General features: G+C 37.9%; 1 protein-coding gene across 9 annotated transcripts in view; it reads left to right on the top strand.

The window, feature by feature from the left end:
* TTC29 (tetratricopeptide repeat domain 29) overlaps nucleotides 1-23,359 on the top strand; it is a 468,751-nt gene that overhangs the window by 331,694 nt on the left and 113,698 nt on the right. For all 9 annotated transcript variants that reach the window (XM_087866494.1, XM_087866493.1, XM_087866489.1 and 6 more), the window contains one exon: nucleotides 22,837-22,928. In XM_087866494.1, the coding sequence (XP_087722620.1) occupies nucleotides 22,837-22,928 (92 nt within the window). The remainder of the gene's footprint in view (nucleotides 1-22,836; nucleotides 22,929-23,359) is intronic.

The raw sequence follows: 23,359 nt of genomic DNA, 5'->3' as shown, positions 1-23,359 counted from the left end.
CTTTCTTTTCATTCCCTACGTTCTGCTCATAGAGAAAGGTTCAAAATATCCATTAGCTGACAACCAAAAGAAAAGTGATAGGATTAGAAACACGAATAGAAGAAAATAGTCATATTTCCTAAGTAAATAAAAAAGATTTCCAAACTGCATCAAATTATATTACGCAAAATTATTATAAGCAATAATTTGAGGCATGGTGTAAGTATGTATTCCATATCAGATCTTATTCTGTACCTTTTGAACAGTTAGCCTTACTTGGAAAATAGCATGTTAAGTAGTTCATGAAAAATATGTTTTAACAATTTGGAGATTATGCTAATGTAAAATGTTTTACTAATAATTTTGCTACTGTTATCTTTGTATTTAAAGTCATGACCTTTCTAAAACAGTAAAGCAGATAACCTTACAGTAATACTTTAATATAAATTTTTGTAGGAAAGATTGTTAGCAGACTAGAATTTTAGTAAATTGAATGGGTTTTTTTTTTCTCATTAATGGGGAGTTGGACTCTCTTTAAACGTTTTTCATATTTAATTCTCCTAGTGGTTCTTTTCCTTTACAGTGTTACAGCTTAGGAAAATAGCATGTGTGTTTTTTTTCTTCTTAAATGATGAAGACATGGTATTTGTCATGTAGATTATAGTATTTGTCATTCAAATGACAAATGCATTATAGGAAAATCAGGATACTCAAGAAAAAAATGAAAATCTAATTTTTTTTAAACAGGAATCAGTAGGCAAAAATTTAAAGTCATAGACTCTCATGGAAAGGAAGAGATGTTTTATGTCAAGAAAGAAAGTTCATGGCCTGAATTAATATAAAAACTGATTTTCTGGCCATAAAATTTATTGTTTGGGTTTTTGTTGGTTTGTTTTTGGGGTTTTTTTTGAAATGTGAAAGCTGGTTTTGGATCCCCTTGAGATGTAGAATGCCACTTTGACCAAAACTTCATAATGATGTTGATTATTCATTATAAAAAGAAAGTGCGGCTAGAGTAGCTCTTTACAAAACTGCCAGAATTCTTGTTTCACATCTTAAGAAATAGTGCAAAAGTTTCTGATATTCATTTTATGAGAAAATGAAGAGAAGGATAATTATTTTGATTTGGTTCATTCTAAAGGGGATGAACTTCCAGATTCCAAAAATCGAGTGCCCTCATCAACTATACTGAATAGTGACATATGGAACATAATGTATGTATACTCCTTAAAGTTCAAGGCCTAGCATCTGAAAATGTTCTCTGGAGCAATAAAGCAACCTGCATAGTTCATCACAAGACTAATTGTGTGACAGACCTAGAGGCAACGGCACAGCTGTTAGCCTACGTTGATCTACGGGCAGCAGAAGAAGAGGCATCGCACCTGCAAGAACCCAGAGATGACTATGGGATTAGATGTGTTAAACGATAGTGTGGGGACCATACTAAGTCTTTATACAGGGAGCCGAATTATATCTTTCCTCTGTGACACGGAAGGGGTAACTTCAGAAGGAAATATGCAATTCAGCATCTCAAAACTTATCCATAACAGTCTCAAACGTATCTGTAGGATAGACAGTTACTTGATCTTCAGTTAACACCTATCATGACATTGGAAATTCTTCTGTATAAGTAGTGCTCAATAAAAATAACATATACTAGACTTTAAAAATAGCATTAACTCTGGGGTGCCTGGGTGGCACAGCAGTTAAGCGTCTGCCTTCGGCTCAGGGCGTGATCCCGGCATTGTGGGATCGAGCCCCACATCAGGCTCCTCCATTGTGAGCCTGCTTCTTCCTCTCCCACTCCCCCTGCTTGTGTTCCCTCTCTCGCTGGCTGTCTCTATCTCTGTCAAAAAAAATAAAAATAGCATTAACTCTATATTCCTAATATTCAGTCCATACATTTAAGAAGCGATTTTACCTAGCAATTGCAACTTTCTCCTCAGTAAAACATTTAAAAGCTTAGTTAACTAGTAAAATAGTCTTGTTTAAGATTAAGCCTCCACTTTTCCTGTGAATATCTTCTTTTAAACCCCCCCCTTTTTTTTCCTTAAATGATAATGATGATGACCAAGGATAGAGAAAGAGAAGGAAGATAACAGAGAAACTAACCAATCCACAAAATGACATTCAATTCCTAAAGAATCAAGAATTGATTATTTAGATGTGTGTGACAGCTTTTGTTTATGAGCATTTCAAGGGAGAAGGTTAATATTCTTTTACATAAAATCATGACTTAGAGGCAAAAAATTAAAAAGTCAGATCGAAGGTTGGCAAGGATGTGAGCACCGAGAACTGTGGTTAGAAGCAGAAGCTGGTATCAAGAGTGCCAGGGTGGCTTATTCAAGTGCTGAATTCAGGCCAGCCCGTCTCCTCAGAGAATCTCAAGCAACACACGGAGGGCCTATGAGAGGAAAGGGAATAAGAGTGGGGAGGAAGGATGAAGGAGAAAACTCTATTAAAAACAATTGAGAGTAAAAAAATAAAAAAAATAATAAAAAAAAACAAAATTGAGAGACCATGCACAGATGAATAAAAGTGTATCTGGCTAACTGGATTCTGTGTGCTAGAGTTTCAAAATAAATAAATAAGGTAAAGTGACTTAGTCACAGAATATCTTGATTACAGCCTGAATGTGCCTTATGGTTCTTGCTCAAATACACATTTTCAAAATTTTTTTTCAAACTCACAAAGCATTCTTTGAGTTTCTGTAAAAGCAGGGGCCACAATAGGTGAACATTTTTGTGTCATGAGACTAACAATCCTGATGTTTTTTTATTGCATTTCCCCAGTAGCAGACCCTGAGACATGGGGTTGAGTACAGGTGCTTTATTAGGGAGAGGATCTGTCAGCAGGAGAGTCGGGCCAGAGAAGGAACCCATGGAAGGTGTGTTGCCATTATAGGGAAAGGGAGCTCAGTTGTGCTAAAACCCTCTGGGAGACAGTAGAGAAACAGATCAGTTATCCCAGTGGAGGGACAAAGGGTGCATTTATTCCTCATTTCCCATCTGCCATTGGTTGAGAGAGCAGCTTCCAGGGACACTAACTGTCAGTTCTAGTTGACAATAGCCCAGCCACTGGACGGGAAGTTCCAGGGGCTGGCATCAGCAGCCTTTGGCTGCAGAGATTATGGAAGGGGCGCTGACATTGCTGACTCCACCTGTGCCAATCTCTAGACTTCTAAACTTCCTTTTCCACACCTGTAAAACAAGCAGGATAAAGTTGCTGTTGGGATTAAGTGAGATAAAATAGTAATGTCCTTGGTACTTAGTAAGCATTCAGTAAATGGTAGCTTTGTTCTGTTTAAAGAAGGCTCACACTTTTTGCATGACTCAGGGATTACTCAGTTCAGAATTTATCTGCAGGAAATTATTATTAATATATACAAATATTTAGCTATAATATTGTTTGTATAGTTACTAATAGATACAAAGATTTGTCTTCAACCTGTATATACAATGTTATAAGCACTGTTTGTAATGGCGAACAATCTAGAAACAAAGTAAATGTAGCAAATTGAACATTGTCGAATATCCTGTGATGCAAAATAATGCAGCAAATAAAAATGACACAATAAATATTTTTATAATAATAAAAGTATAATCAACATATTAAGCAAAAAATCAGGTACAAAATAATGTCCCATTATGACCATACATGCATACATATGTTTACATACATACATACATATAAGACGTATGTATATATGAAGATACTAGAAACACCAGATTGTTTTCAGTGGTTGTCTGTGGGAGCTGGAATAATGGATGACTTTAATTTTCTATTTTTGGGAGAGTGATGGATCTTCATTCCCCAAATTTTCTACAATTAACATATACTGATTTTGTAATAAGAAAAACGTAGGCTACTAATTCTTTCCATTCCATTAAAAATTTAAAGACTTTAGTGAATGTTTTCAGTAGGTTGTACATAGACTGTTCATAGTAAAAAAAACTTTCAGCATAGGATTGATCATAGCAGTTAGTCATTTCAGCAGCTCATCTCAACCTAAAACACTAAAGAAACTTACGAAGTTTAAACTTACGAAGTTTAACAAGTAGTAAAGGGCGTTTAAAGATGACCTGATAAGATGAAAAAATAATCATATAAATTATAAAGCAAAAACAATAAAATAGAAAAATACAGCCCTAGAGTTTTTGGTATCCTGAGTAAATCTGGCCAAAGTCCATATGAGCAAGAAATGGTAATAACTATGTTTATGAAGGACTCTTGTTTGTTTTAAACTTCTGTTTGGTGCACATTTGTGAATAATAGGACTGGGCAATTTCTTTACGCTCAAGTAGATTCTTACCATGCTGCAAGACAGCATCACCAGTAGGGGAAATAGACACCCAACACATACTCATGCCATACTTGTAATAGGAAACCAAGAGCTGGAGAGTCATCTCATTTGGAGATTGAGGTAATGACATTTGAATTGAACCCTTCAAGATAAACAGTAGCTGTCCCCTCAGCGGAGAGGAAGCAGCATGAGTAAAGACCCGGGAGGGCAGAAAATTCATTCTGGTCACACTAGAGTATCGGCGTTGAGGGACTGGGGCTGTTGATTGGGGGAGGCTGGGCAGACAGGATGGTGGGATGAGATCCTCAAAGGCCTAAGTAAGGCAGGAACCTGTTTCGGAAGACAGCCTGGCAGTTGTGTGTAGGACAAATTGAAAAGAAAAAGTAGAGGAAGGAAGACCAATTTAAGGACTTCTCTGAAATGTTTCAGGTGAGAAATAACTGAGCCCTGAACTCAGGTGGTGGTGATATAGCTCATAATGGACACATCTGAGAAACATTTTACAATTTTACAATGTTTTCTGGCTGGGTAGCTAAAAGTACAGAGATAGGATGGAGACAAAGATGAATTTGAAACTTTTTGTTTGAGTAATCCAAAGTAGGATGGTAGTGTTAAAGGAGATAAAATCACAGAGGGAGAAGGAGACAAGCAGAAGAATTTTTAATAGCAATTGGAGGACATCCGTTGTCTTCATCCTCCCAGAACATTGCTCCATTCCCACTGTCAGCTTTCTGCTGGCTCTGGTCTTGTCTTTAACCTTGGGGTTACAGATCTCACCACAACCACTACTTCTTGCTTCTTGCCCCTACGAAGCAAATCTCTAGGGGAGGGTCTCTAAACAAGCTCAGCCAGTCATATATATATATATATATATATATATATATATATATTTTTTTTTTTTTTTTTTTTTTTTTTTTTTTTTTAATGGGAGCCAGTCTTTGGTGAGGGGTTAGCCTGGATGCTTCCAGAACCATGGAGGATGGTGAGGATGGCTGAGATAATAAAGCTCACACACAGAGAGAAACCAAGATGAGAAATGGAGAGAGCAATTCCTGGTGGCATTTGAGTCCCTTGTTTCCCATTTTGCCAAAATTAGATTGGGGTGGTTTTTGTCCCATGAAATCAAATGAGCCCTAACTGATAGAATAGTATCATCATGAACACCGGTAACAACCAGTGTGCCTTTGTATGCTATGGGTCTGCAACTCCACCCAACCTTATTGTTTACATGTTTTACCTCATTTAATATTCACAGGAACCCTAAGAGGCAGATATTATTAGTATTTTCCATTTACTCTTACTCCCATTTCACAGATGAAGAAGGCTGAGACTTAGATTAAATGACTTGTTCAGGGTCACGAAGCTAGCAAATACAGAGCCAAGACTAGAGCCACCCTTCTAAGTACTAATGCTGTCGCAACTGGTATTGTCAATAAGATATTTTTATTTATTTTTGTAAGGATTTATTTATTTATTTATTTGAGAGAGAAGAGCAGGGGAAGAGGCAGGGGGGAGAGAGAGAGAGAATCTCAAGCAGACTCCACACTCAGCACAGAACCTGACACAGGCTCCATTTCACTACCCTGAGATTATGACCTGAGCTGAAATCAAGAGTTGAATGACTAACTGACTGAGCCACCCAGGTGCCCCAATAAGATGTTTTTAAACTCATTTGTAAAGTCTCATCACAGATCACGTGTACAAATTTTTTATAACATTCTCATCTGTTCCACTTAATGAACTATTGGTTGACATAAATAACATTTTGTTATTCTTATCCAGTAGAAATTATTATCGAGTAATGCTTGAAGCTTAAAAAAAGAATCACCATCTGCTGTCAAGCCAGGTAAGAATAGGCACAGAGTTCGGGGACACAGGAAGTAGAATTAGCAAGTGGCATCAGGCTAGAAATGACCCACTGCTTTGTAGCTTCTCCAGAGAAAGAGATGTCAGGAATCCTCACCTCGAATTTCCATTTCCCATCTCTCTCGTACCCTCCATTGGCATAAATAATGGAGTACCATGGATTCTTCACTGGTCATGACTTAAACACATAGTTGAATTTGCCTGTTTCTTCTAGATGTTTTGCCAACAATGAAATATCTAGCAGCACTAGAGTTAATACATCTGTAGAAGGAAAAGTAACACAATTCTTTTTCAAAAGCAGTGTGTTCAACATATTTTTTCTACAACCCTGTATGTCTTCTTGCTACTGATGCAAATTTGCTATCTACTAGCAACTCAGTAAATGCAAGGGAAAGAGCATAAACAATCCTGTTTGTTAGGTTTTCAGCTGAAACATCCGTAGGGCAGAATGTTTGTAATTCTTGGATAAAACGAAATAGGGGGAGAGAGATAGGGTCTTTCTGGTATATTTCCATGCTCTCTGTTACTGTTTTAACCATTGTCACAATATGATGTAGTGATTAAGAGCACAGCCCCTAGAATTACATCACCTAACTCCAAAGCCTGGTCCTGCCACTACTAATCCTGTGACATTAGGTGAGTTGCTTAACCTCTCTTGTGCCTCAGTTTCCTCACCTGCAACGTGAGGATTACACTAGCACCTAACTCAAAGAGTGGTTGGAAGGATTAAATGGGTTAGCATTCAAAAAGTACTTAGAACTATGTCTGCCATCCTATTCTCCCTCAATAAATGCTGGTGAATATTATAGAATAATAGAAGTATGTTTGCTGTGTCCACGCAAGGATTATGCTACCCCTGCTGCCCTTGCTGACTTACCAGATCATAGACAGATCTCGTAGCATCCCACCTTGTAAAAGGAAGATGATATTTATTAATCTAGCCTGCTGATGAAAATTCCAATGGAATAGTAAAAAGATAATGGTTTATTGGTCCTTATTATTGTACTGCAAATGATTTAACTATACATTTTTCCTAAATTTAATTAAACATATTCATTTTCCCTATGAGCTTATATTAGCTTACAGCAGAGTGACTGTTTATTATGTTCATTTTATATGTTTATAATATCACAGATATTACCAAAATAAACATTTTCCTTTTAAAATATTATGTAAATAATCACTAATATTTGTTACAAGGTTGCAAAGCCAAAATTACTTTTTAATTGTTTATTATTATAGATTATAGGGAAATAGAGAAGTACTATCTAGGCAATCATTAGGATCTTCTGAATAGGTTTTGAAAGTCCCCAAAAGACCACCAAATTAGGAGTCAGTCATTCTGGGTTCTGGCTGTGGTTTTGTCACAAGCTCTTTGATCTTGAACAAGCTGTTTAATCTAGTTCATTTTACTTCATAACATTGTTACAGGATACCATTGTTATAATCTTGATTGACAATAAGACACGTGGTACCAAAAGGTGCCAGAACGTGGGGCCTCGCCTGCATGGTGACATTGTCAGGCAGCATCTTGGCACTGAGGTGAGAGAAAGGGCCAGATAAGAGTGCTGTCTTTGAAATCAGATGGCCTGGGTTCAAGTCCTTTCTTGATCACTTACCACTTGATAACCTTGGTCTCTTGGCTTTATTTCTATGTGCCTCAGTTTTCTCACCTTTAAAAAGAGATAAGAATGACTCATGAGTGTCAGGAAGATTAAGTTATTTAATATGCATAGTCTTAAGAACTGTCTGTGACACATTCATCCAGCAAATAGTTTGGAGCACCTATTGCCAGGCCCTGTTCTAGATGCTTGGAATATACCAATAGCAGAACAAAGATCTTCATCCTCATGGAGCGTCCATTCCATTGGAGAAAGACAATGAAGATGAAACATAATAAACAAGTGAGTTAGATAGTGTGTCAGACAGTAATAAGCACTATAGAGAAAAAGAAAACTTAGGAATGATTCAGGAGTGCCACAACAAGTGGTGGGTAGAGGAAATTTTCAATAGCTGATCAGAAAAGGCCTCGTTGAAAAGTTGGTATTTGAGGAAAGACTGCGGGCAGATGAGAAAGAGGATGAAAGTACATGCCAAGCAGAGGTAAAAGGTCAAGGCCAAAGCTCTAAGGCACCAAGCCTAAACCTGGAGGCTGGAGGCTAAGGAGAAGCAAAAGGGGAGCAAAGGAATGGGAACCAAAGTCAGAGAGATTAGGGGTGGGATCATGGAAGGCCTTATAATGCAAGGTGGTTTTTTTCTGAGTCTAAAGGGGGTCACTGCAGGCAGAGGAATGACATAATAAATAGTATTAAAGATTATTAGCTATTATAATTAGTCCATGTGATGAAAAAATAGCAGCTGGTAATAGACAAAGCTGTAACCAGGCAAGCATGAGGTTAGCATCTATAATGTCAGATATTGGGCTGCTGTGGGTACCCCTGTAGGCAAGTGGAGAACAGCTTCTGGGAATGGTGCCAGGAGGTTTTAAGCTATAAGTGAAGGTCTAAGTCAGCCACAATCAAGCGGCAGGCGTATCACAGTGCTTAAGAACAAAAAAGAAGGATCTGAAGTCCAGTAAACCTGGTTCAAATCCTTTCTTCTTCTCCAACCCTAGGACTGTGTATACTAGAGCAAGTTACATAACCTCTCTGCACTTAAGTTTATCTCATTTGTATAATGGGGATATTAATATTTATCTCAAAGGGCTCTGGGCACATTAAATGTACCATGAATATAAAACACTTCACATATGTAGCTTTTGCTCTATAAATGGTAGTGAATGCCATTGGCAAGTGACAAGCACCAAGCCACAGGGACTGAGACTTAGGACTGGCACTCCTGATGAGAGCATATTGAGGCAACAAGGTAGGTCTCCAAGCTCACAGTAAGTAGGGACTCAGCATGGTACCAAGACAGATTTAGGCAAGAAGAACAAGATGGGAATGCGGCTTCAGGGGCTGGGACACGTGTTGGGAGTTTGGTGTTAAGGCATATGGAAAGAGCCCTGTCGCCTTGATAGAGTTTAAAACAGAATATAATCTGCAGCAGACTGATGTGATGCCAGGTTTCTGCCCTGGCAGATTAGGGACCGGGATGGCCCTGGGGACTGTGGCAGGTCGGAGTTGCTAAACGGAAGGACCTCAGCTTTGAGGATGGCAGGGCTCAGGAAGCGGAGCAACTAGGAAGTTATTAGAAAGATGATCTCCACAGTTGCTTCTGGGCTCTATAATTCTCCATCTCTAAGTATTGATAAATAATTTGAAAATGCCAAGTCTAATGGTAATTTTCTAGTTTATCGTATAAAACCTAAAGCTTACTATAGGAATGCTAGCAGCAATTTGTTTTGCTATTTTATTTTCAGCTCATATGTTATTTCAGAGCTGATCAAAGGCATTGGTTGAAAAGTGTAAAATAAATCACGCTTCTAAATAAACCACTAAAGAGTGTTAAATTGATTTAAGTGATTTTAGGAATATTAATATTTAAAACATCTCTGTCCCAAGCCTGTTTATGACTACCTATAGCAATAATAACTACCATTTCATTCTACCATTCTTCATCTTACAATATTGCATAGTAAACTGTGTAAAAACATTATTTTTTTAGCACTGGAATAGAAATGTAGGATTTCGGCTATTTATTTATGTTTAAATATCTTGAATTTTATTCAGTCAATAAAAGTATACTCGATTAATGCATTTATTATACTCTTTGCCTAGGTTGAGGTGAATAGAGTGCAGTGTTTGTTTTTTTATTATTAAAGAAAACTTTGCCTTCCACTCACATTCCTTTGCAATAAATTTGATTTTAAGCAGCACGTATTTCAGGATTAGTCCCAGGCTTGAGAAATTTTCTAGCTTCAGAATTTTGCATCTCTGACTTATCTGAAAATATTGTTAAAACTGCATAAATGATTTTCATGGATTTTTTTTTAATGCATAGGGAAAAGAAGGTGTCTGCAGTGTTAAATGGAATATCGATGAATGTCCCTCCATAGGAGGGAGGGTCCGGGCACCAAAGCATCCCACGCACGCGCTTTGGTGTTAGAGTCACCTAGGCTGCGCGGTGTGACAGCCAGCTCTATGAGTGAAGACACACTGGTGATAAAAGCAACCAGACATCTGGATCACAGTGCACACATTCAAAGGCATTTCTGAACTGTTCACACATTTGTACTCACCCGGGTCCCCAGCCTTGCCCAAGGCTCACTCATCATTTTCTTCTCTGCCTCTGCCTGTCTTCATCTTTTTCTTTTTTCTTTTTTTTTTTTTTGTACTTCAGCAACCTCCCTTTTCCTTTCCAAGTCACCTCCATCTGCTTATGTGTCAGTGTGGCCCTCCTGCCACACGGCTGGCTGAGGAATCCAGGAGCCCTCCCCGCCTCTGCTCAGCACCACCGCATGCCTGTCACTGCTCAGCGCTCTGCGCCACACTGGCTTGTTTTGTCAATAACCATTTATTTGTTGCTGGAATAGTAGCAGCCATTACATCTGACCTCCCTGTTTCATCAATTATGGATAGATTATTGGATGTGAACATCTGCAAAAGCTTGCTGTTGAACTCACCTCCTGGCTGGGATTAGATAAAGTACTAAACTGTTGTTTATTGTCAGGCCAAAACTCTACTGGGAAGGCAGGGAATTCCAAGAGTGGCAGAGCCCCATCAGAAGTACCAAAAATCATTTCGTATTGCCACTGTTTCCCCTAAGATTCCAGCCATTTATTATTTACACTTATTACTAGTTGTTATAACCTACTTGATAAAAGCTCTTGGCAGGCATTGCATTTCCAGTCCTGGTCGCATCTGTCAGAATGGAAATGACTCATAAATTGTTTTCTTGCCTCTTCCATCACGGCAAAAGGGTAATAGATGAAGCTTCCTCTGTGTGTGAGCATTTAGAGGAAGACTTTCCTACCATGTTTTATTTTAAAGAAACGTGTTCACCCAGCTTGATCTGAAAGCATTACATCGTGGATCTAAATTAGGGTTTACCGAGTTTACCAGAATAATGGCCTGTGGTGGAAAGGATATCAGGTTGTACAGAGAGAATATGCTGAAAATGTTTTCCAAGGCTTTCATGGGTTTCTGAGAAGGGGGAACCAGAACGAAATTTTATTGAATCCTGCCTTAAATGAGGGGAGAAATCTAGTAAGAGGGATTACGAATAGATGATGGCTCTACCTCCAGGGGGAAAGACAAATCTCCTAGTGGGAATTGGTTCATGCAGAAATATAGAAATTTTCACAGTATTAGTGTTTATTCAAACCTCCTAGGTAATATAGAACACTAATATAGGGCACACTTTGATCCCTTCCTGTGGAGCCAGAAGCCATTACGTTCAAAGTGGTCAAATGGAAGACAGTTCAGGGGAAGCTAGGGAACCTTGTTTGTCACTGAGCTAGTGACTTTTCACTGCTTACCTATCTGTCTTAGCTTGTTACCTGTGAAGATAGAAACCACATTTGTCTGTCATCAGTCTAGACTAAAAGAAAGGGGGAAAATGATTTATCCTCCCTCCACAGATAGGAAGAATTATTTCCTCAAGATACCATGACTAATCTAACAATTTCAGCCTTGGATCTGCTTGTCCTCACTGAGCATAATGGGCCTGTAATGGGGAAACCGAGTCATTTGGGAATATGATTAGATGAAACAAGCACACATTGAGTAGGGGGCTCTTATGTCATTTTGAAAAGTCATTTAAGTTGTCCTTTAGGAATTTGGCCTGTTTTCTAATACTTGAATTCTTGGACTGACTGTTAGCTGAAAATTTTCCCATACTTTCCATTTACCATAGTTATAAAGTGCCACATTTTTTTGTCTTTATTGAATGAGATATGATGCAAAACATATATAATATAATGCAATAAAATATAATTGACAACAAACTGTGATGTATATTTAATATAAATGTTATACTTAACTTATGTAAGAGCTTATTTTTCTTTAAGCCAGTTAGTTATATATAATCTTATTATAGAGATACTATATAATTATAAATACATCATTAATAGAATATAATCATAAGGGTATCTATAATACAACAGCTCGTCACATCCACTTTAATGTTTTGGCAGGTACTTCACTACCAGTCTCTTCCAAGGGCTCTACCATATTCATTCAACAATATTCAGCATTAACATAAAACTAGGAACTAGGGTATAATGGAGAGCAAAACAGATACAGTTCCTGTCCCCATGGCTAACTGTAGAGAGACCAATACTAATAAGTAGATACATATGGTGCTGTGGTGAGTGCTATAATAGCACAAAGAAGTGGTATGTGTGTGTACAGGGGCTGGAAGAGTCAGGCGTGAAATAAGAAAGAACAACGCAGGCAGAAGGATGTGGGGTGGACAGCACTGGGCTCATTCCTGGTAATGAAAGGTCTCTGTGACTGGAGAGAGGTTCCCAGGGTCCCACACATTCCAGCAAGACATAAATGTTGACGTCTCTGCACTGGCAAAGTGAGTGACAATACATGTTTGGTCAAATTAGATTTGACTGGCACTTCATTTGATTTGGTTTGCCACCACCATCTTTAGTCTCCATAAAGTACAGACAACTGAAATTATTGGTAATGTTATCATAGGTATAATGGAATCGTTTGTCACAATCCCTTTTCATCCTCATATAAACATAACCAAGTGGGGCTTGAGAATTTCTTAGTTTAAAAAAAATACACAAACTTCTTTTCATTCAGAATCTTTTCTGGAAATGAAATCTCTAATCATTTTCTATAACCTGTTTTTGCTGGCCTACTTCCATGGAAAGAATCACCCTGTACTATTTTCTCAGTGGCAAACTTGGAAGGGAAAAAGCCTAGAAGTTATTTATTTGCCACTTTAGCTCTAGAGAGCCCTTTGTCTCTCAATACTTCTGTTTTATTCTTTAGGTACAAGAGATTCATTCAGATTACCTCAAGTAAGGGAAGTACTTGTAGAGATTCCTGTGGTAACAAGAGGAATCATATCCCATGAATACCTGGAATCAGGAGACGGTTGGGTCTTACTGACTGAAAGATTCTTGGGAACTGGAGGGCCCTAGAACACAAGGGGCTGAGTTTTCTTACTATCCCCTCAGCAGCAACAGTCAGTTGGATTCACTCTATTGACATAACTCAATCACTCTCTTGATGTTCATTTATCTTGAAGCACCTCCTCACTTATGCAATTACCAACTGCTCAATGGGTCTAAATTTCCTAAGAGAGCATGATAGAACTAACCAATCACTATAGTCTTCCACCAAATAGGACTTTTTATATCAGGCCACCTCACAGATTACTGGACTGCCTTTGGTCAAGGACCTTCTAGCAAAATATAAAACAAAGTCTCCACTGGATTTTCCTAGCAAGAACTTAAGGGCAGGAAAATTTCTTTTTAAGGAGCTGTACATATAACTCACACCATGATTGGTTTGTACAGGATAAATATTTTTATGCTTTCTGATTTATAATATAGAAAATAATTGAGAATTAGAACCGAAATTCTTCATTAATATGTCTCTCATTAACATACTACAAAACTGTAATGACTGATTTAGAAATGGCAGTTTCGAGCAATATGTTCCAATTTACTATTCAGAAAACTTTTATTTTTAGCTGCAAGTGAAGTTCTACCTCATCATTTTGGGGCTTGAGAGTCCTCTGTATATTGGATGTCTAGAGAGACAGTTTTAAGGTAAAAGAAGATCCTTGGAATTTTTTTGAAGTTTATTTCTATCTTTATAAAAGCTTTTTGAAAATACAATATAAACTCCTAACATGTGAGAGATTAACAATTCAATTCAGTTTACATAATTTAAGGATAACCTTGAATTTTCATCAAATTCTTAAAATTTTTAGGTGGTAAAAGAAAAATTTGCTATTTCTAAAGAGAACTGATTGTTGCCTTTATAGCAATTGCCATTTAATATAAACCAAAAGCATTGTAGATTCAGCTCTCCTTGCTATCAGCTATTCCAGGGTAGGAACATTCTTTAAAAAGCAATTCATTAAGAGTATGTGCAATTTTTCAAGTGAGGGGGAAGCATGAAAATAACATTTCAATTGAATGAAAGGATTCATCATTTTGTTTCTTTAGAAGATTTTTTAAAAAATAGATTTATCAGAGACTTTAAAGCCAAGGACAAATTATTGAAACAATCAGAGCCTATCTTAAATTACTAAATATATCAATGTAGAGTTCTGAACTCCCAACTAATATTTTTGGAAGGGAGAATTATAGATCCTTTGGTCCTACCCCATTATCTTCCAGACTTGGATACTGAAGCTCAAGGTAACCAAGTGACCTGTCAAAGTCACACCCTGAGCTAATGGCAGAAGAGAATCTAGAACATATACCTTTTAACATTCAATCCCTTCTGCACTAGATCACATAACCTTCATGTTGTGTGTTGGGCAATGTAAACAGTATGGAATAGTTACTCCAAATGATGAGTAATGCATTTCAGGAAGAGAGAGTTTGTACTCCAAATGATCCATATAAATAGTAAGGCTAGACTGCTCCTAACTTAAGAATATAGTTTCAGCAGAATGCAAACTATTTAAGTACTTTTGTGTGTTACAGTTTACAGAGCTACATAACGTGCTTGTGCTCAGTGTTCATTCAATATAACGTATTTGTAGAAAAGGATTACTGTATTTACTGCCTGTCAGATACTATGACTTCGCAAAAATGTGTAAGAGCCTTTAAGTGACGTGATAACAGTTCTGTTTACCCCGTTTTTACCATCTTCTGCAGTCTCTGATTGCTGACTCCAGGAAAGTGCCCTGAATGTTGTTGTGGTCCAGTCTGGTCCTCAGCCTATTACTGCAGTGCTTGTCAGAAATCATTAGCCACTGATTTCTTTGACTAATGTTGCAGTTGATTGTCTGAATCATGTTCAGACACTGTAAATGAGGCAGAAACATCCTTTCTGCTCACCAACTGTGAAATGGCTAAAGGGGGTTAGATTGCCAGAAATCAGAATAAATGTATTTCCGATAAGACTTGACATTGATTTCAAGCTCAAGATGGTCAACTTGATTTTTTTATTTCTGTATTTCTTACTGCATAAGAGTAAATCTGTTATCATTGCCTCTTTTGTCCTCAAAGTAATGCACTGTATTGAGCACAGTGCCAAACTTTTGTAATGAAATGGCACAATTTTGCGTTTGTGTAGGAGATCTATAACAGTTAGCTGTACTATCTTTTTATGATGGGTAAGGAGGAAGAGGTAAAAAATACACCCTAGGTAATAGACCATAACTTCTTCTTTACAAACAAACCTGACGGATGCCTCTTTATGGTTTCACAGACATTTTTTGGTCCAGGTGGGTTTATTTAAACTCTTCTAGAACTCAGATGAAACTAAAAATGAAACATTCAAATGCGGCTAAACTGCTGGGGTTACATTCTCACTCATTTCAGAGTCTCCTGGATGACTCTATAGGCTTTGAGGAGGGAAAACAGCTATCTTTCAGTATTAGAAGGACTGTCACATGGATGAAGGATGGATTCGTCTTGTGTTGTCCCACAAAACACAACCATGACGAGCACGTAGAAGTTACAGGTTTTGCTTAACTTAACCAACAGTTTTCTCACATAACTCTTCAGTGATAGAGTGGCCAGGTCCACAAGGGATGGTTTCCAATCATGAAAATAGTTGAGGCAAAGGCTAAATCAGGATTTCTTCACATCAACACTATTCACATTTTGGGCTGGATAATTCTTTGTTATGGGGGGCTGTTGTGTGCATTGTAGGGTATTTAGCAGCATCCTTGGCTTCTACTCAATAAATGACAGTAGCAACCCTCCCAATTATGACAACCTTAAATATCTCCAGACATTACGAAATATCCCCTAGGGGGCAAAATCACCCCCATTTGAGAACCACTTAGATAAGTCAGGTAAGTATATGGGGAAATTAAGCAGTTGCTTTATTCAAATCTTTAGTAGGTATTATTAATACCTCATCTTATTGGAACCTTATAACATCCCTTCAAGGTAGACTTTATTCATTTCCATTTTATACCTGAGGAAATGGGCTCAGAGAGAGTAAGTCACTTGACACATGTCACTCAGCTCAGTAGTAGACTTGTGTGACTTGAAAGCCTATGCTATTTGAAGAAAATGTGAACACCCAGAGGGAAATTTGATTAATTATCCCATAAGGCTCCTCCAAAGCCTGGTCTATGCCCTCAGAAAAGAAGTCCCTACTGATTTCAGATATTGAATTAACTAAGGAAGAGAGCAGTGGGGGAGGGTGGTAAGCGAAGAAAGGAATGTCTATAGAAAAAGAAAATACCAAAAATATGAAGTAAAAGTAGGATTATAGCTCTTTGAAATTTTTGCAAAATTACAAAATTTCCATCCCAAATGGGCTAGATGTTAGAACTTATTTTATGTGGTGGTTTCCATGAATTGTTTTTCTACAGAAACAATGAAAGATAGGGTCACCAGCCAGAGCATGGAGGCCCGCTTAAACTTCATGTCACTGATCTGTATTAGTTTGAGCTGTGCATGCTTAGTGCTATGCCAGAGGGAGAAAGAAGAGTATTTCCTCTCATTTCCCTAGACACAGGAACAACTCCGCATTAAATCTTTTGAGAGGTGCCTGGTCAGTTAAGTGTCCGACCCTTGATCTCAGCTCAGATCTTGATCTCAAGGTCGCTGGGCATGGAGCCTACTTAAAAAAAAATTTTTTTTTAACTTGGATAATGGAAAACAAGGCAAGGAACTGCACCATCTTGTATGTGGCATATTTTAACCAAACACATTGAGCTGCCTAGAAAGTAGAAAGACAAAAACTATGATTAAAAAAGTCCCGCAAAAGACTACGTTTACGAGCATGTAGAATAAAGAATGAAAGTGAATAAACCACCTCATCTTCAAAACAATAATGAGATTCCTCCCTTGTAATCAAATAGATAAATTGCAACTTGAAAATTTATAACTTTATACCATCAATTAAAATTGTGATAACTTAGTACATGTTACCAGACAAAACATTCTATGGGTGAATCTCAAAGCAGACTTTCTTCTGGACATTGTTGCTTCCGTGTATTCTGGTAAAACCTCTCTGTCATTGTATCACTCCTTCCCTTCCCCAAACCTTTGTTCAAGCTGCCCTCCTCACCACAGACCCAATCCTGTCATTCCTTTAAAATGCAGATTGTGTTTCTCTTCTCTTCCTATACAGCCTTTCCCAGTTCTTCGTTGTTCCAACACTGTCTGCAATTCACTCATGTATACATTTAATTACAAATTTTCTCCCCACCCCCTAGATACAGTGTGGTGCATGGGGGCAGGGATTTTGTGTTATTTTGCTGCTGTATGTCTAGCACCCAGAACATGGCTTGGCCCATAGAAGACACTCAGTCTTTGTTTAATGAATTAATGCCTTTGGACTAGATTTTTAGCCCTTTATACAGACTTACAGCACTATATAATATCAATGTCTATAAGTCTTATTGCTCTAGTAAGGCCTTTAAGAGCAGGGATATTTATCTATATTACATATACAGATATGTAATATACACTGTACATAAAATATATATATATGTAGTTTTATCTTGCAGTCGCATCTAATGATCTGATAGAATGAACTAGAAGTGTACTTTGCATAATACATTGGTTCTGAAGGTTGAGCATTATGAAGAAAGCGATAATGTGAGGGAGTTACCTTTTAGGTATCAGTGACTTATAAACACCTGATGTTCACATCTACTGCTGCACGTTCCCCTCTTCCCTTTTTTCATTCCCTTCTATACCACTTTGATAAGGAGATTATGGAAAAGTGTGTGAAGCTTCTAGAAAACCTGAGGTATAGAAGTAGACCCCAAAAAAGAAGTTATAGAAATCAGCACCTGCATAAAGGATCATATCATAAGGCTGAATTTTAAGAGAAGGCTGGCCTTTGTGTTGTTGCTTTATAACCTTGCCCCAAATTATCCTGCACACACTAACTGAATTGTTTCATTTCACTTTGTTAGGCTGCATAAAACTCCACCCAGAAGAAGAGATTCGGGGCTAGCAAATGTCCTTTAAAATTACAACCTTTGGGGTCACCTGGGCGGCTCAGTCAGTTAAGTGTCAACTCTCGGTTTCAGCTCAGGTCATGATCTTAGGGTTGTGAGATTGAGGCCCACATTGGGCTCTATGCTCAGTGGAGCATCTGCTTGAGATTCTCTCCCTCTGCCCCTCCCCCTCCTTGCTCTCTCTCTCTCTGTCTGCCTCTCTCTAAAAATAAATAAATTTTAAAAAAGTAAAACTACAACTTCTGGCAGAGTTAGTGATCTTTGAGTTGTTCATACCTAGGTATGAACTGCTTTAATCAACTACTGTCCTTCTGTCAGTCACTCAGCTAAGGAAATTTCCCTGGTGAAATACAAATACGCAGGGTGAGGGAGGTGGACCAAAAGGGAACGGGGCAGATGCCAAGGTATTTCGGAATGTTTTCTAAGGCAAACCTTTCTTTCACCCAACGAAAAAAGAAAAAACCTATTTTTCCCCATCTCTCTTCTTTCTCTTCCAAGCAGCAAACATAACTACAAATGAAAGGGTAACATGAGAGATTATCGTAATGGTAGAACTATTCAATGTCTTGACTATGGTGGTGGTGGTTACATGAATAGATGCATGTGATTCAATCGCATGAAATTAACACGCACATGCACACGCACACACAGGCACACACAAGCGTGTGTAAAACTCATGAAATCTGAATGAAGTGGGTGAATTGTATCAACCTCAGTTTCCTGGTTGTACTTCGGTACTGAGGTCAGGCGGGATGTTACCTGGGTGGGGGATAAATGAGAGTGCTCTGCGTTATTTCTTACAATTGCGTGTGAATCTACAATAATGTTAAAATGCATACAGTTTTTAAAACAAATTGACCAGGACAGTGTTTTCTTATAACAGCTGGCTGGGCAGAGGGGTGCGGAGATGATTCCATCTAATCTGGGAAAGTGAGGCCGGGAGTGATAGTCAGCAGAGTGGTTTAAAGCAGATTTCATCTGTGAAAACAGGTACAAGGGCCATCATTGCTGGAATTTTTTTTTTCTGTGTTAATGCTGTCTAAAGTAAAGGGACTGTAAGAGTGGATGTGCCCTCATCACTGGAAGTCCTCAACATGTAAGGATAGAAAACAATTGGGTGTTTGAAATTAATAGACCTAATAGTGACTTCTTATGTATCTGCCCTTAAAGGTGCCAAGCTCAGGCATGAAATTTATTCTTAAAATCTTCTGGGAGGAAGATTTTTTTCTCAATCTCTCTCCCTCTCCTCCCCCCTTTTTCTCCCCCCCCCCCCCACTTTGTTGACAGGTGACAATCTTGACTTAAATCCAATGCTTTCTTGAAGGGTATTATAGCAAAAGAAATTAATGATCCTTAAAATTTTATTTTACAGCAAACAATTCGTCAAAGAATTTGTCATATAGTGCCAGCATTATTCTCATTTTTTATGTTAAGTATTCTACTAGTTTTGTTTTTAGGTGACCAATAGAGATTATCTCATTTTAAGAACTTGGATTCTATTTGAAAATGCTTTTTCAGGTAAATCAGTGTTATTCTAGTGGGAAGATAAAGCCTTTAAAACTTCAAGTAAAATAGTTATCAAAGCTTCATCTCCATTATTCACTGAAATTATCAGAGAAATTTGAGTAGCCATGTGACACTCAATTTTTATTAGATATATGAACTAACTTTTCCAACTGTGATAGCCTTGTAATCACGCAAATCACGTGTAATCACGTTTGGTGTTTGTTGAAATTTACCTAGTACTATGCTTAATCAGTGCTATCCTCTGTCTTTTGACAAAGGCTGATTAAGTGCATTGTCAATACAGTTTAAATACATACATAATGAATTTCCAATTCATCAAAATAGTTTGCACCTGAGAGTCTTTATTCTCTCCTTTTATCTTTGTTTTGTGGTGATAGAATTTAACGTTCCAGGCCCTGGATTTGTTTCCAACATATGGCTTGTCCGAGGGATGTTTGGTCAAGTACAGTGGATCCCTCAGATCTGCACACTGTATTTTCTCCCTTGAAGTATTCTTTGTAAAAGATTCCACTGTTTGTCTAATGATTCAAACTGATTAATGTTTATTTGTAAAATTATACCCTGCCTACTTTAACTAAAAAGCAGGTAAGGTAGCTTACCATAAGAGCAATATAAAACATCTTTATATTCTACACAATTAGTAATCTCATGCTATTTTTCCACTTTTATGAGCTTTTCCTTTGTATTTTAACAACGTCCTTTCTACTCCCCTTCAGTCGAACTACAGGATTCCCCAGTCTGCTGAATTTTGCCTTGTGTTCTTCTTGTGATTCTCCTGTCTGCATTTACTCTCTCCCACTACAGCTCACACTGCTGAGGAGCAGAGGTCCTGTCTGATTTAGATGGGCTCCTCTGCGGCACTTTGTAGGTCTTCAGTCATGTCATTCATTGCTTCCCTGCTGGGCCAGTAATGAACCAAAGGCTTCCTACTGCCTAGAGAGTTCCTGTTTTTAGGTAAAATGCGTGAGCTGACCTATGAACTCTCTCAAACCACAAATTAAAATGTGTTGCCTTTACTTTGAGGAGGGAAGCCCCTACAAGGAGCTGTTCACTAATGGCTGGTTCACGGATTCCCACGGAATTCTTGTCCTGTGGTTTACATAGCACTCTGTATTCTCTCCTGGTGGCCTCGCAGCAACTCTCAGGAGCAGGTTTTCTTTTTTATTTCTGAGAAAAGCTTCTCCAGGAGAACTGTATGAAAGAACTAGGACTGGAATCCAAGTCGTCTTACTCTGAGGTTAGTGTTCATTCCAGTAGACCATGTCTGGCTCCAGGAGGAAGCTTCTGTGGAGTCAAGTCTGAGGCCAAAACCAGAAGCCCAGACTGAGCCCTTTTTTGCCCCTGCTCCTTCCAGGAAATGCTGCACACTTGTGTGGGATAGGCGTCATCAGCCCTGAAGTATTTACCTGTAATTTCCTGGATACCTAGCCTCCCAACCGTGGGGTAAAGAGTCACACCGCTAAGATAATGGGTGCCTGCAGGTACTTACTATACTGCTTGCTTCAGGTGGCCAGGGGCATGGGAGAGTACGAAGGATAAGCATGGTGTAAGCCCTGGGGAATCCTCCCTTCAGTCATTGCTGATTCACACAGTGCATCAACCCAAACCTCTGTACCACAAGACTGTAAATGCCTTCCGGGCTGCAAGCGTGTTCCCTTCCATTTAAGATTTCTTAGGGTCTAACATGGCACCTGGTACACAGTAACGGTATTTGCTGAATAAACAAATTGTTTTTGGCAGGAAATAGAATATTCAATCTTAAAGTTCTAGAATGTCATATAAAGATGTATGGACCAAAAAAGACACTAGAAGGTCTCTTTCTAAATATTTTGATATTTGGATTCAATAAGATCTCTTATAAATCCACAAAATTCATGAATTCTGCCCCTTCACTCAGAAAGGTCTATGTCAAGTTATATCAGACTTAATGTAGGTGTTGTCAGTTATGCAAGACAAAGTGAAGAGAATATTCTCAGGTTTATACAAGGCATATTAAGAGGCTTAAAAATAAGAATCAAAATTTTGAACTTAGCAGGTTTAACAGGAATTAAAACACTGGGTCAATATGTATCAGTAAGTTTTAATATCAGTGTTCTATCAAGCATTCACTTATAAACCACACACACGCAAAAACAGAAACAAATTTTATGAGGTATCATCATGGCCTCATTGAAATTATTTCCCAAATATTAACCTTAAGAAAGTAAAACCAAATATCAGCACTGCCTCTGATACTTAAATCTTCAAAGCTGTCTAATTCAGACAGTAGCACACAGCACATATTTACATCCTCCCTCACCCTGACTCTCTCTCCAAACGCTGTCAAATGACTTTAACTAATTCTGTCTTAGAAAATGTGCAAAAAGGATTTCCATAGAGGTCTTTGGAGATTTCCTGTGTTCTCATGTGTGTAATAGGTTGGGTCAAGTAACAATGAAGGAAGAAGAAAGAATAGGAATTTTGTTTTACATATTTCCCCCTTCTGGCCACTGAAAGAGAAAAAAGAATAGAAAGGGAAATTATACCATAAACACGGTGTCAGTGTTAAATTAAATTAAGATCATATGTTTGGCAGTGGCAGCCATAATCTTTTGATTATTGAAGAGATTGTTGGTAATGAAGTACATTTTTAAGAAATATTTTTAGTGTATACCGAATATACGCACAAACTGTGAGATATGCATCCAATAAAATGATAGATTTAGAAATTGCTTAGCACCTAAATTCACGCTTTTCAAAATGCTATTTATAGAAAGAAAAGTGATATTTAAGCTACCCCAGTAGAATATTATAATCTGCCTTCTATTACCTTCAATAATAGTACCATATTTTAAAATAATGTTGTAAACCATTCAATTATTTATTCACACCTAAGTTCTATAAATTGGAAGATTTGGGATTGTACAAGAAAAGAATTATTTTTACAAAAGTAAGACCTCACTGTCATGGCTTAAAGACATTGCTGTGAAACAACTTATGCTATAGATAAAAATAAACCAAACCAACATGAATTTTTAATAAACAAAAAGTATTTTATGGAGACATTAAGAACAACTATTAATTTTCATCTTTTCTGTTATGAAATGAAACATCAGTGAATCTGGTCGTGCTGTATATTTAATATGTATTTCTTTTCCTGATAGGTCCTTAACACGTACAGTACAATCTCTACAGAGCTGGATGATGATCTCAGCCTGGGGAGAGCCTATGAAGCAATAGCCAAGGTCCTGCAGAGGTAAGTTAGCACATCCTTGTCTTGCTGTCACTGTGAATTCACTCAGCTGTGAAAGACTTAAATTGTTTGAGGTCTGTCGCTTTCCATTACTGCCTGCTTAAATTTTAAGCAGTGCCCTTCTTAAGTGACCCTTTCATCGTAAGTTATTTTAAACCAATGTGGTATTTTAAAATATGCACCTAAACCTTCCTTTGTCTATGCCTCCTTTGTATGATTTTATTTTTGATTTTCTGTAAGTTTAGTGATGACCTTGAATGAAAGGGAAAAATCAGGTCACATCTCACAGGTTAAAAAAGCAGAGAGCTCAGCCATATATAGTACGCTTCAGTAACTGGGGCTCACCGCAACCTTTCCGGAGCTCTTCTTGGAGGAAAGTTTTCCTTTATGCTTCAGTCTTGCTTCTTCCATTAAGACATCTCTCCTTTGAGCGT

The sequence above is a fragment of the Ursus americanus genome, chromosome 13 (genome assembly GCF_024610735.1).
Source record: "Ursus americanus isolate L20-20 chromosome 13, mUrsAme1.1.p, whole genome shotgun sequence".
Taxonomy (NCBI): domain Eukaryota; kingdom Metazoa; phylum Chordata; class Mammalia; order Carnivora; family Ursidae; genus Ursus; species Ursus americanus.
This window is presented reverse-complemented; position numbering and strand designations above follow the sequence as displayed.